This window comes from Scardinius erythrophthalmus (genome assembly GCF_964197995.2).
Source record: "Scardinius erythrophthalmus genome assembly, chromosome: 10".
In the NCBI taxonomy this organism is placed as follows: domain Eukaryota; kingdom Metazoa; phylum Chordata; class Actinopteri; order Cypriniformes; family Leuciscidae; genus Scardinius; species Scardinius erythrophthalmus.
In genome coordinates this window covers 29,017,356-29,030,493 of record NC_138230.1, presented here as the reverse complement: position 1 = coordinate 29,030,493, position 13,138 = coordinate 29,017,356, and the positions used below count along the sequence as shown (strand labels likewise).

The following is a 13,138-nucleotide window of genomic DNA, read 5'->3' as shown; positions in this document are numbered from 1 at the left end:
GTCAGATTATTTGTCCACATTGTGCCACTTTGCTAACTATTAGAGTGATTATGGTTCTGTCACGAGTATCTAAGTTATCTTTCACAGTCGGATATATCTTAAGTGAACGTAAACAGCAGGGAGAAAATCGGATGTGTGTCAGTATATTGAATCTGTACATTAGGTGACAGCAGCTTACCTGCTGATATTTTTTTCAGTAATGTTAAACAACAAAAGACAGAAAGAAATCACACACTGCTCTTTACTGAAAAACTTCAGTAGCATCAATGCATATTGAATTCATAAAGTGAAGTCTATGCAGTTTTATTTTTACATTTGACTATTCAGTTTCTTACTGTTAAATAGACCTAGCTGAAAAATTAAAGCACTGCTTATTTAATTTGTATATTATATCGTATTTGTCTTTTTATGTGCCATACTTTGTTACCTTGTCAAGCTATTCCTTTTTTTTTTTTTTCTCATTAGTTTAGCTGTACCTCTCAGTGGCTTGCAATAAACCGACATGAAAAATCATCTTGATCAGATCGTGGAACATGAAAAATTATGATATTTTTTCAATATCCCAAACCTCTACTTTGAAAGATGAGGTTTACCCAAGGGGAGTGGTTTAATGAAGAACAATAATAATTACCGTAACAATTTAACGAAGATCGCTGATGGTAGAAGGTCTGGACCTTTTTTTGCTGCCTCTTTTGGTCAAGAACCACACAGTTATATGTGAAGAACAGCTTGACTGGCAAATCGTAAATACTTGACTGTAAATCGATCAGTTATGTTATGTGAGTTATGTGAGACACTGTACACTAACGTTCAAAGTTTGTGGTCAGTATAAGGTTTTAATGTTCTTGAAAGAAATCTCTTACCAAGGCTGCATTTATTTTATCAAAAGTACAGTAAAAACAGTAATATTGTAAAATATTATTACAATTTAAAATAACTGTTTTCTATGTTGATGCATTTTAAAATGTAATTTATTCCTGTGATGGTAAAGCTGAATTTTCATCAGTCATTACTCAAGTCTTAGTGTCACATGATACTTCGGGAATGATTCTAATATGCTGATTTGCTGCTCAAGAAACATTTCTTCTTTTTATCAGTTGAAAAAAGTTGCTTTAATCTTTTTGTAGAAAACGTGATGGAATTTGTATTATTCTTTGATATAGAAAGTTCAAAAGAACAACATTAATTTGAAATAGTTTTTTGTAATAATGTAAAAGTCTTTACTGTTACTTTGCGAATAAAAGTATTCATTTCTTTTTAAAACAAGAATATCTTACTGGGTAGACTAATAACAAATGTGTGTCCTTAGTCTCAGAAGTGATGTTAAATCAGGTAACCAATCTTATTAGTTTGAGAAAGTGTTTTCCATCATCGGCAAGGTACCACAGCATCATCTGCATTTTAGGGTACAGTAGATTGACTTCATGTCTTCGTCCATCTGTTGTTTCTGTTCACTCTGCTGTACAGCTGCGTGCACAATACAATGCGACATAAAAAAGCAGTGATGTATCATTTCAGTGGAAAATGTAGCTTGTAGTTGGAAAAGCTGCATGAGAACAGCTGTTTGTGTAGTGACTGATGAAGCTGCAGTCAGAAGGCAAGTGATGTGCGTGTTTTTGTGTTCAGTCATATCTCTAGGCAGAGCTCTGTCTCTTGGAGAAGCGTTTTAGGGGTCTCTTAGTTTCTGTGCCTCTGATTGGCCACATCCTCTGTGAAACACGTGCACATGCTACCGTCTCCCCCTCCCACCCCTTTAGATGAGAAGTAGCGCGTTGCAGAGGAGACAGTCAGACAGTCATCGTCACTGCATATCAACCTGAGAACTAATAAGACTCGCAGCTGCTATCGAACACAATCCTGCCAAACTTGTTTCTACAAAACCGTCTCACAGCATCAGCTATACACATCTGCTACCCTTCTTCAGTGTCCTTAGAGGTGTTTGAGGGTGCTGGGTGGTAAAATGGGCAGACAAGGGCAGGATGGCAGCGCCGCTGTCCCCGGCATGCGGATACAGCGTTCACAGAGCCGGCTCAGCCTGTCTGCCTCCTTTGAGGCACTGGCTATCTATTTCCCCTGCATGAACTCCTTTGAAGAGGCAGACGGAGGTAAGAATGAAGTTACATATCAGGTGTGCTTCAGTGTCTTGTGTTTTTAAAAGCTTTATTTGTCAGCGCAAAATTTGTTTGTGAAGGGTTTGTGGCCATCGGAAAGCCAGAGGAGACGTATATGAGTGATGTATGTTTGTGTCGATGGATGGATGGATGGATGGATGTGTAAAAGCTGACTGGGGGACACAGGATGTCCTTCTGCTCAGAGTGGCAGACTGACGCCCCCTGCTGATCACAACATGTTTTTTTTTTTGTTTTTGTTTTTTTTATCTCATTCAGTAGTTGACAATTTTTTTTTCTTAAGGGTGAAATGTATTGTGTTTTCCGGTGCTACAAAACTTTCTCCAACCCAGTTTGATGAGCAGACAACTATAAATAAACCATTTATGTTGCCTCAAGAGCATGAAAACTGTTGATCTGTGGTTCATAAAGATTGAATGGTTGAGTTGAAGATTGAGTGGATTTCTGGCTCCACTCTTCTGGATGGGGCTCCGAGTTTGCTCAACTAATGGCAGATGCATGTGGGTTGGCAGTGTTCTAGTTCAGACCAGCTCATACAAGTTGGAGTCCAGGCTGAAACCTGAGTAGGTTGAGTTTGAGTAAAGACAGAGACCTGAAGAGGCTCTGAACAATTCAGACAATGTAAATATTCTTTGGGGAATGAAGTCTGGTTTCACGTCAGTGTCATGCAAACAGCGCGCACACAGTTTGCTCCAGTCCAGAGATACACAATAGCTCAAAGCAGATCATATGCATGAGTTGAAGTTCTCATGACTGGGCTCGGTCCAAATCGATGTCAAGACAGAGTCCAAATGCTCATAAGACCAAGACCACAAAACTACTCGAGATGGACTCAAAACGGTGGTGGAACGGGCGATCATAGTGTCATGCATTTGTCTTAGTTTCTCATCTTCCCTTCCCTTTGTTGCAATTTTCAGAGGAGGGTAAGAAAAAGAAGCCAGTGCGCCTGGCAATCCAGCGGAGTGTGGAGACGGGTTTAGCCGTTGAGATGAAGAGCAGGATGACACGGCAGCCCAGCCGAGAGACCACGGACGATGGTGAAAAGGCAAAACCTGGAAAGTAAGTGCTGTAAAAATCTATTTGAATATGATGGTCCACCACTCCATAAATCACATGATGTAATTACCACCATTGCAGGTTGGCTGGGTTTGCATCAGTGATGATATCTTTAAAGAAATGTCTTGCAAGAACCCTTTAGAACTCAGTTTACTGATTTTCTGTCCATTATCTATTAACAGTCTAATCTTCCCTGGAGTGAAGATCTCATCAGACAGCCAGTTCACTGAGTTTTTGGATGGTCTTGGCCCAGCCCAGCTGGCAGGGAGACAGACATTGGCCACACCTCCAATGGGTTAGTATCATGGGTCTCTATGTTATTCTTTTGTTAATATGAACAACTCTCTCTGGAGTTATATAAGACACTGTAAGACAACTTCAGTTTTGACAAACATTTAGCGTATGCGTACAGCCGAACAGATATCCTTCTTGGCATTCTATATAGTATTTATAATATATTCAATTCAATTCAATTCAAATTTATTTGTATAGCGCTTTTCACAATACATATTGTTTCAAAGCAGCTTTACAGAAAGTGCATTTCAGAAATGTACATAGAGAAATACAGTTAGTTAATCATGTATTGGCATAAACATATCGGCAGCGTCGAGTCGTCTCTTCACAGGCGCCGAGTCGTCTCTGCACGGGTGTTAGAGAATCTGTAGTTTCCATGAGAGGCTGGATACAGACTGGAGCTGACGATCTGTATTTACCTCGGGACTAGCGTCCTGAGATAACAACAGAAAAGCATATGGGAAATAATTAGCGTAGCTGCTGTTCGTAATATTAATGCATTCGATCTGATTCAACTGTAGTATAAAAGGTAAGTATTATGTGAATGCTTGGCTAAAGAGATGTGTCTTTAATCTAGTTTTAAACTGGGACAGCGAGTCTGAGCCTCGAACAATATCAGGAAGGCCATTCCAGAGTTTAGGAGCTAAATGTGAAAACGCCCTCCCTCCTTTAGTGGACTTAGATATCCTAGGAATGACCAGAAGCCTCGAATTTAGTGATCTTAAAGAGCGCGATGGATTGTAGGGCGATAGAAGTTCCGTTAAATACACGGGAGCTAAACCATTTAGGGCTTTATAGGTCAGTAGTAATACTTTGTAATTGATACGGAACTTTATAGGTAACCAATGTAGAGACGACAGAATTGGTGTTATATGATCATATTTTCTTGATCTATTAAGAACTCTAGCGGCTGCATTTTGGACTAACTGTAGCTTGTTTATTGAGGATGCAGGACAACCTGCTAATAAAGCATTACAGTAATCTAGTCTCGAGGTCATGAATGCATGAACTAACTTTTTATGCATCAGAAACAGAAAGCATGTTACGTAGCTTAGCAATGTTTCTAAGGTGGAAAAAGGCTGTTCTTGTAACATATGAAATATGATTTTCAAAAGACAAGTTGCGGTCTAATATAACACCCAGGTCTTTTACTGTAGAGGATAAAGTAACAGGACACCCTTCTAAATTAAAATTGTATTGTAAGAGGTTTTGTGGGCAGTTTTTTGGACTAATTAGTAATACCTCCGTTTTATCTGAATTTAATAGCAGAAAATTACATGTCATCCAGTATTTTATATCTTTAACACACTCTGTTAATTTAGATAATTTATTGTTTTCATCTGGTCGTGATTAAATATATAATTGAGTGTCATCAGCATAACAGTGGAAATTAATTCCATGTTTTCTTATAATATTACCAAGTGGTAGCATATATATTGAGAATAGCAGAGGGCCTTACACAGATCCTTGCGGTACACCGTAGTTTACTGACGTTATCTTCGATTTTTCCCCATTTACCCATACAAAATGGTAACGGTCTGATAAGTACGATCTAAACCAGTTTAATGCCTGTCCCTGAACACCAGTGTAGTTTTGTAGTCGGTCTAAGAGTATTTTGTGATCTATAGTATCGAACGCAGCACTAAGATCAAGTAAAACTAGTATTGAGATAAAGCCTTGGTCAGAAGCTAGAAGTAAATCATTTGTAATTTTAACGAGCGCAGTTTCTGTGCTATGATGCGGTCTGAATCCTGACTGAAATTTTTCATAGATATCATTTTCTTGCAAGAAAGAGCACAGTTGAGCGGACTCCACTTTTTCTAGAATTTTAGACATAAATGGAAGATTTGAAATGGGTCTGTAATTTGCTCGGTTATTATGATCTAATTGTGGTTTCTTAATGAGAGGTTTTATAACTGCCAACTTGAATATTCTTGGAACATGACCTAAGGATAAAGACGAGTTAATAATATTGAGAAAAGGCTCTTCCACTACAGGTAACACTTGTTTCAGTAGTTTAGTTGGTATTGGATCTAATAAACACGTTGTTGGTTTAGATGCAATGATAAGTTTATTTAGCTCTTCCTGTCCTATAGTTGCAAAGCGCTGTAATTGTTCTTGCGGGGTGATAATTGAGGCTGAATTATAAGACACCATAAAAGATTGTACATTTACAATTGTATTTCTGATGCTTTCTATTTTCTCAGTGAAGAAATTCATAAAATCATTACTACTACACTGTAACGGAATATTTTGCTCAGGTAACGTCTGTTTATTTGTTAGTCTAGCGACGGAGTTAAAGCTCCAGTATGTGACTTTGGTATTTGACCACAAGAGGGCGCAGTTTCCAACAATAACAAAGGCGAAGCTTGATGACGCTATGAAGGAGGTGACGATGGGAGATGTGGTTTATAATGCGTTTTCACCATCTAGCGATGTATCTAAATGGAATTAATGAATCATGATCACGGATGAGGTAATTTATTCGTTTTTGTATTACCTGTATGTCTTATCGTATTATTTTATGTCATCATAATTAATGAACTGCAAGGGACGTGAAATGTTATGCTATATTAGGCTATCCCGTTACAACATACAGCTATTTGTCAAATGATTTGTTTGGTTAATGTTGTGCAGTTTTACGTTTTTTATGGTTAATGCCGTGTTGTTTAACGTGTTCAAACCAATATCTAAAAGTAAATTTGAACGAACATTTGCAAGTAATGACTAAATATTTTTTTTAACATCATCTCCGATTGTAATTGTACTGCCATAATCTCGGTCACCACACGTGATAAAAAGCCTTACCAAAGTACAAAGAGCAATATAACTTTGTTTATAAGTGCTATTATTGACAGTTGCATGTCTTACCTGTCTCAATACACTCGCGAGAGAGTCTCTGACAAGTCCAGACGCGCAGATCTCTCCATCTCGAAAACGCCTGCCGATATTTATCCGGGTTTTATTCCTCCGTTTGTCACACAGTCCGTGACTCCGCGTGTATCCGAATATGGACGCTTTCGTTTTGTTGGCACTTCAATACTCGCCAAAGAGTTCGTGATCCATAACAGCTATAACCATACAGTCTATGGCTATAACGCTTTAACCACCACTTCCGCATTTTACCATGCGATATTCCGGTGATGTGGGTCATATTTTTTATTTTATTCCATTTTTTATTCTTTGTCAGATGTCTTTATTGTTTATTGTGATAAGAAAAAAACCTCAATAAAGTTGTAAAAAAAAAAAAAAAAAATCCGGTGTGGTGGAATATCCTATCACATGGTCCACACCGGAAAGAAGGATAGAGAGAGCGGACATTGCGTCACTGAGGCGCGACATTTCTTTTCCGGGACGGCCAGTTATTTAAAATCGGAATTTCTCTGAAATAAAAAATCTTTGGAGACTTTTGAGATATTGTAAGTACATAACTGGAGGAAATATATCACACTGTGCAAGTTATTTTTGGAAATTTTATTACAAAATCCCTACATATTGGAGCTTTAAATAAAAACCTAGGATTATTTTGGTTATTTTCTATTAGTTTGCGGAGATGCTCAGCCCTGGCTGCTTTTAGGGCCTTTTTATAACGTGACATACTGTCTTTCCACGCGATTCTAAAGACCTCTAAATTAGTTTGTTTCCATTTACGCTCTAAATTACGAGTTTCTCTCTTTAGAACATGCGTAGCACTGTTGTACCATGGTGCTTTAGTTTTCTCTCTAACCTTTTTTAATCTAATTGGTGCAACGATGTCTAATGTACTAGAGAAAATGGTGCTCATAGTGCTAGTCATTTCCTCTAGTTCATCTGTTTGTTTGGGTTCACTGAGCAGCTGAGATAGATCAGGTAAGCTATTTGAGAAATTATCTATAGTTGTTGGAAGGATTGTTCTGCCTGGTCGATAACGTGGTGCAACATGACAAATTTCAGCGGTACGTAGTATGCAAGTGACCATGTAATGGTCAGTGACTTCATCACTTTGCGGTATAATATCTATATCGGTTGGATTGGTTCCATGTGATATAATTAAATCTAGCGTATGATTAAGACGATGAGTGGGACCAGTTACGTTTTGCTTGACCCCAAAGGAGTTTAATAAATCTGTAAACGCAGCCCCTAACGCATCATTTGAATTATCTACGTGGATGTTAAAATCTCCAACAATTAATGCTTTATCGACATTGACCAATAGATCTGAGAGAAAGTCTGCAAACTCTTTTAGGAAATCAGCGTAAGGCCCTGGCGGTCTATATACAGTAGCCAAGGCTAGAGATAATAGGGATTTCTTTCTTACATCTAAGAGAGTAACATTTAGCACAAGTACTTCAAACGAATTAAACCTGTGACCTGTTTTCTGAGTAACAGTAAGAATATCTTTATAGATTATAGCAACACCACCGCCACGACCAATCAGACGGGGTTCATGCTTGTAACAGTATCCAGGAGGAGTAGACTCATTAAGACCGAAATAATCATTTGGTTTAAGCCAGGTTTCAGTAAGGCAAAGTACATCGAAACTATTATCTGTGACCATTTCATTTACAATAACCGCCTTAGGTGTAAGCGATCTAATGTTTAAAAGACCTAGCTTTATAAATTGTTTTTGTTCACTAATATTGAGATTTTCTGGTTTAATCACAATTAGATTTTTTCTAGATCCTGCAGTAGATTTATTATTTGATCTCACTAAACGAGGAATAGACACAGTTTCAATATAGTGTTCTACATTGGTACTTATATCAATTAAGTTTGGACAGCAAAGAGTGTGATTTGGACTTTGACTTACTAGTCATATAGTGTGTAGCGTCTTGGAGATGTTGTCCGACAGAAGAGCCGCTCCGATTCTGCTGGGCTGAAGGCCATCAGCACGGAAGAGCCTAGGTCGCTCCCAGAAAAGATTCCAATTATTTACAAAGAGCAGTTTCTGTTCATTACACCATGACATTAACCATTCATTTAGAGCAAATAATCTACTGAACCTTTCATGTCCTAGTCGGTACGTGGGAAGCGGTCCAGACACGATGATCGTTGTTTCAGGCGATGTGCTGCGTACCGTCTCGATCAGGCTCCTAATATACAAAGTATACTAGAATAATTGGGCTATGCGCATACAGTATGTGTAATATGATGAGATTTACATTATGTGAACTGTATGCTTTGCATAATGCGTAAATATCAAAGTATACGTTGGGCTTAAAGGAATAGTTAACCTAAAAATTTATTATCCCATAATTTACTCACCCTAAAGCCGTTTATGACTTTCTTCTTTCAGCCGAACACAATCAAAGTTATATTCAATAAAACTTTGTTTGTGTTTGGCTGAAAGAAGAAAGTCATAAACACCTAGAATGGCTTGAGGGTGAGTAAATTACTGTATAATATTCATTTTTGGACAGAAATTAATCCTTTAAAGGAATAGTTCATCCAAAAAAAAAAAAAATAGGTCAACAGTTACTCAATATCTCAAACTCAGTATGATATGTTATTCTTTGGTTAATCTTTGAAACATAAATGAAGAGTTTTTAATGAAAATTAGAGGTTTCTGATCCCTTCATTGAAATTTGTGGTAACCAAAGCTTAGAAGATCCAAAAGGTCATAAAGTCGTTATAAAATGATGAGCGTTTTAATCCAAGTCTTGTGAAGAGGCATGGTCGCTTTATATTCAGAACATATTTAAGATATTTAAATGATCATTTAATGTAATTGAACTTTTATTCACATACAGTATGTTTCACAAGTTATGGGGTGAACGTATCAGATCATTTTCGCGAGTAGCCGTTAAACAGCTCCAAAGGAGATTGCAAGAAAAGTATCATAACTATCAATATGATTCTAAAAATCACATTCACATAATCAAATTTAGTAATCAGAACGCTATGTAAGCATTTGTTTTTTTATGTAACGAAGACGCCCTAGTAAGAGCTGTGCAAGTAAAACCTCACTCCCTTGTAAATATTTCCTCTAAACTGATGTTGGCCGACAGGATTTGTGTTTTACCATACTTATTGATGCTTAAAAATAAGGGACAGTAGACTATTATGGTCAAGCATTTGGTTTAATAAATAATGGCAAGTTACAACATTACAAAACATTTTTTACATTCCAGTAGAGCCTCCATTGCGTTGTAACACAGCTGACAAAACTTTCTGCAGGCGCTCAATGTATCTGTTAAAGCAGTTTTTGTCAGGCTTTCAAGGTTAACATGAAGTCTCAGAACAGTATCAGGATACTTATTTATTAAAAAACGAGTTTGATTGCAAATAAACAAGCTCTGTATCTCCTCAGCCCAGGCTCCTGTTCCACTCAAATTCGTTTCTATAAAGTTGGCAAGGGCACTTGTTAAGATAATATAAGATTGCTGACAATCATAACACACTGATTAAAAAAATCTTAAGCCAGTTGAACACTTGGATTGATCACTTCAAACGATTAAACACTTTCATGTAAAACCTTTAAATACATTGCAATATTTATTGCTTAATAAAATTACATTTGGACACATTGAAACATTTATCCTGAGACTGGCACTTTGCCTTTGCTTACTCTGTTTAAAACACTTATTATCAGGCAAGCCAGCACTCTTTGTATGAAAGATCTGTGATTTACACTTTTGTATTGCCCACCCCCACCGTGAAGCTTACTGAATTGTTCCAACCATATGTGTTAGCAGGCGATCGAGCGTCTGAGGCTGACTACTAAAAACAATGAGAAGTTGCATACGAACAATTCAGACTTAAATTGTTAAAGCGTGTAGATAATAAAGGAATTAAATCATTTACATGCTGTAGTATTTTTTTCATAAAAGTTTAATATTTGTTAAATAGTGGACATTGGTGAAATAAGGTGGACCAATGTCTACTCTCAAATTGCAGCATTTTACAATACATGAGATAAAAATAATTTGATAATTAAGATTAGTTAAATGTGATTTATTGTCAGCCAACAGTTTCATGAAAACAAAATCCATTCATAAAAAAAATAACCAATGAACAGAATAAGAACAATTAACAAAGATAAATAATCATAGGCGGAGCTCCGTAATAATAGCATATTGGCGATTTTGCATTCAGTAGAGGGACAGGAGCTTCTCAGGTTTCATTAAAAATAAAGTAAAACCTGAATTATAACAGAACTGTGTTGTGAAATATTCCTCTAATATTCAAAATCATTTGTCCATAGCATTGTAATAACACTGTGTTACCTTTCATCAGATCATTTTTTGTCTGCTCTAAGAGTTTGGATGTGGTTTCTCCACAGGTGACATCCAGATTGGTATGGTACACAGGAAAGAAAGGCTGGATGTTGAAGTTATTCGGGCTCGAGGCCTTGTGGGCAAACCAGGGAACAAACAGACCCCAGGTACACCTCATTACACAATCTAATTGTGACACAATACCGCTTTTTAATAGTCCTGTTCTTGGACTATTTTGTGAGGTTTATATGTAAATCTCTGCAATCTTCCATTTTCAGCACCTTATGTAAAAGTATATCTGCTGGACAATGGGAAATGCATCAACAAAAAGAAAACGCGGACAGCAAGAAAAACTCTGGATCCTCTTTATCAACAGCAGCTTCAGTTTGAGGAGAACCCTGAGGGGAAGGTTTTACAGGTAACACCATCAGGGCTGCATCTTTTTTCTCTCTTTACTAAGTATGAACAACATGTAAGGCAAAAAAGTATGGTAGAGAGTGTGTACTTGAAAGTGTCACGAAAGGCAAATTGTTATGAAAATAATGTCACAAAAAACGTAATGGTCCAAAAATAGGCATCATTTTCATTATGCCAAATATAATTTCTTTCCTAGTTTTTCCTTTTGATTTTGGTATTACATTTGACCAAGACATGTTTTCACCACATTTATGTTTTATAGTATTTATTAACATTTTAAATAGTTTTTTAGTTATTTTTACATTTCCAGTTTTCATTTGAATTTTAGTTGAATTTTTTGTAAATTTGTTATTTTTATTTTTATTTAGCTTTAATTTATTTTTATTCCAGTTTTAGTAATTTTAATACTTCAAATTATTTTATTTTAGTTATTTACCAAGTTTCTAATTATAATTTAACTTTTTCATCTAATATTTATATGTTATTTATTTTATTTCAGCTTTATTTTAAAACACAATTTTGTTTTAAATAGTTTTAGTTTTAGTTCATGATAATGCACCACATCTCCGGAAACTCTTTGACTAATATGTCTTTCTTTTCTTTCTACAGATTATTGTTTGGGGGGACTATGGACGCATGGACCACAAGTCCTTCATGGGAGCCGCCCAGATCCTGTTAGATGATTTAGAGCTGACCAACATGGTGATTGGCTGGTACAAGCTCTTCCCTCCCACCTCATTGGTGGACCCAACCTTGGCACCTTTAAGTAGTAAACCTCCAGATTCAGGCCTGGACAGTTCCAATGTTCGGTCGTAGCGGCACGAGGAGGTGAGCGGTTGAGAGCAGCGTGGGTAGCTCCAGCACTGACAGAGAGTAGAGGGTCTCGACGGGTCACGTCCTGGTTACACTGCATGCTTGATGTTGTGTCCTCTGAGCCCGTGCAACAAGAGGCAAAGAAAAGGCCTGCATCCTTCTGCCAAAAAAATAAATGAAAAGAAACTTTTATGCTTCTGTCGCACGCAGGGAAAGAACGGCACAGGAAGTCTCTCCATTCAGCTGAAGAGATGCAGCCAGGGATTCGGCAGAGTCTGACTCTTAACTGTAGAAAAAGGAAGACCCTGTTTTACTCTGGCTGTTTACTCTCTGTTGTATGCAAAGAGATGTCAGTGTTTCTTACCTAGAACTTGATGCGTTGTAGCCATTACCATAAGCCAAGCTGTCAAAAGAAGATCTATGAAGAGAGAGAAGCATTTGGCTAAAATGGAATAGGAAAGGGTAACCTAGGAGAGATGACGTTCTTATGGAAATCACCCTACATCAAGCCCGATCTTCAAAGTTCGGTGATGAGGAAATGGATACGGCCAGAGATCCTGTTTGATTCAGGAAACAACACAATTCTGAAAAAATAAACATAAATAAATAATGGACCTTTTTGTGCTCCGGTATGATGTTCTCTTTGTTGATGTACTGTATGAAATTTATAAATTTTTTTTTTTTTTTTTTTTTTTTTTTTTTGCATGGATGCAAAGTTGTTTTAAAAAAAAAAAATATTTATATGGTTATTTTCCTCGAGACTTGCAAAAAAAAAAGGGAAAAAAAAGAAAGAGGAAGAAACTTATTTAAGGATGACCAGATCAGCCATTTTCAACAGTTTGTATTATTTTTAATATGAAATTCTCTAGTGCATGATTTTCAAAGGGACTGAATGCAAAATGATATCGACGTGATTGTCATCCTTTAGAATATTCTTCTGTATTTTTACAGATCTCGGTTACAGGTGTGACCTGGTGAGACTTTGTATCTCATATTATTAAAGGGAAAAAAAGCAAGAGATGGTTAAGGAAACCAATAAATGTACAATATTTATTTCGATATAAAAACGTAACATGAAAATTGTACATTTCTCCCTTCAAATGCAGCCATAAATGTGTTCATGTGGAGACAGAGCTGTAGATTATCGTATGGGTCTGTCATGATCCCACTGTGTTCCGTTACACTAGAATGGCTCATTCATTCAAAGCAAGCATGTTGAAAAGGGTCTGCAAC

At 36.9% G+C, this 13,138-nt stretch overlaps 1 protein-coding gene across 1 annotated transcript in view; it reads left to right on the top strand.

Moving 5' to 3' along the window:
* Positions 1 to 12,527, top strand: part of rims2b (regulating synaptic membrane exocytosis 2b) — a 181,343-nt gene extending 168,816 nt beyond the window's left edge. The window contains exons 32-36 of the mRNA XM_081376541.1: positions 3,047 to 3,188; positions 3,368 to 3,480; positions 10,741 to 10,842; positions 10,954 to 11,093; positions 11,702 to 12,527. Coding sequence (XP_081232667.1) covers positions 3,047 to 3,188; positions 3,368 to 3,480; positions 10,741 to 10,842; positions 10,954 to 11,093; positions 11,702 to 11,908 — 704 coding nt within the window. The 3' untranslated portion in view covers positions 11,909 to 12,527. The remainder of the gene's footprint in view (positions 1 to 3,046; positions 3,189 to 3,367; positions 3,481 to 10,740; positions 10,843 to 10,953; positions 11,094 to 11,701) is intronic.
* The last annotated feature ends 611 nt before the right edge of the window (positions 12,528 to 13,138 follow it).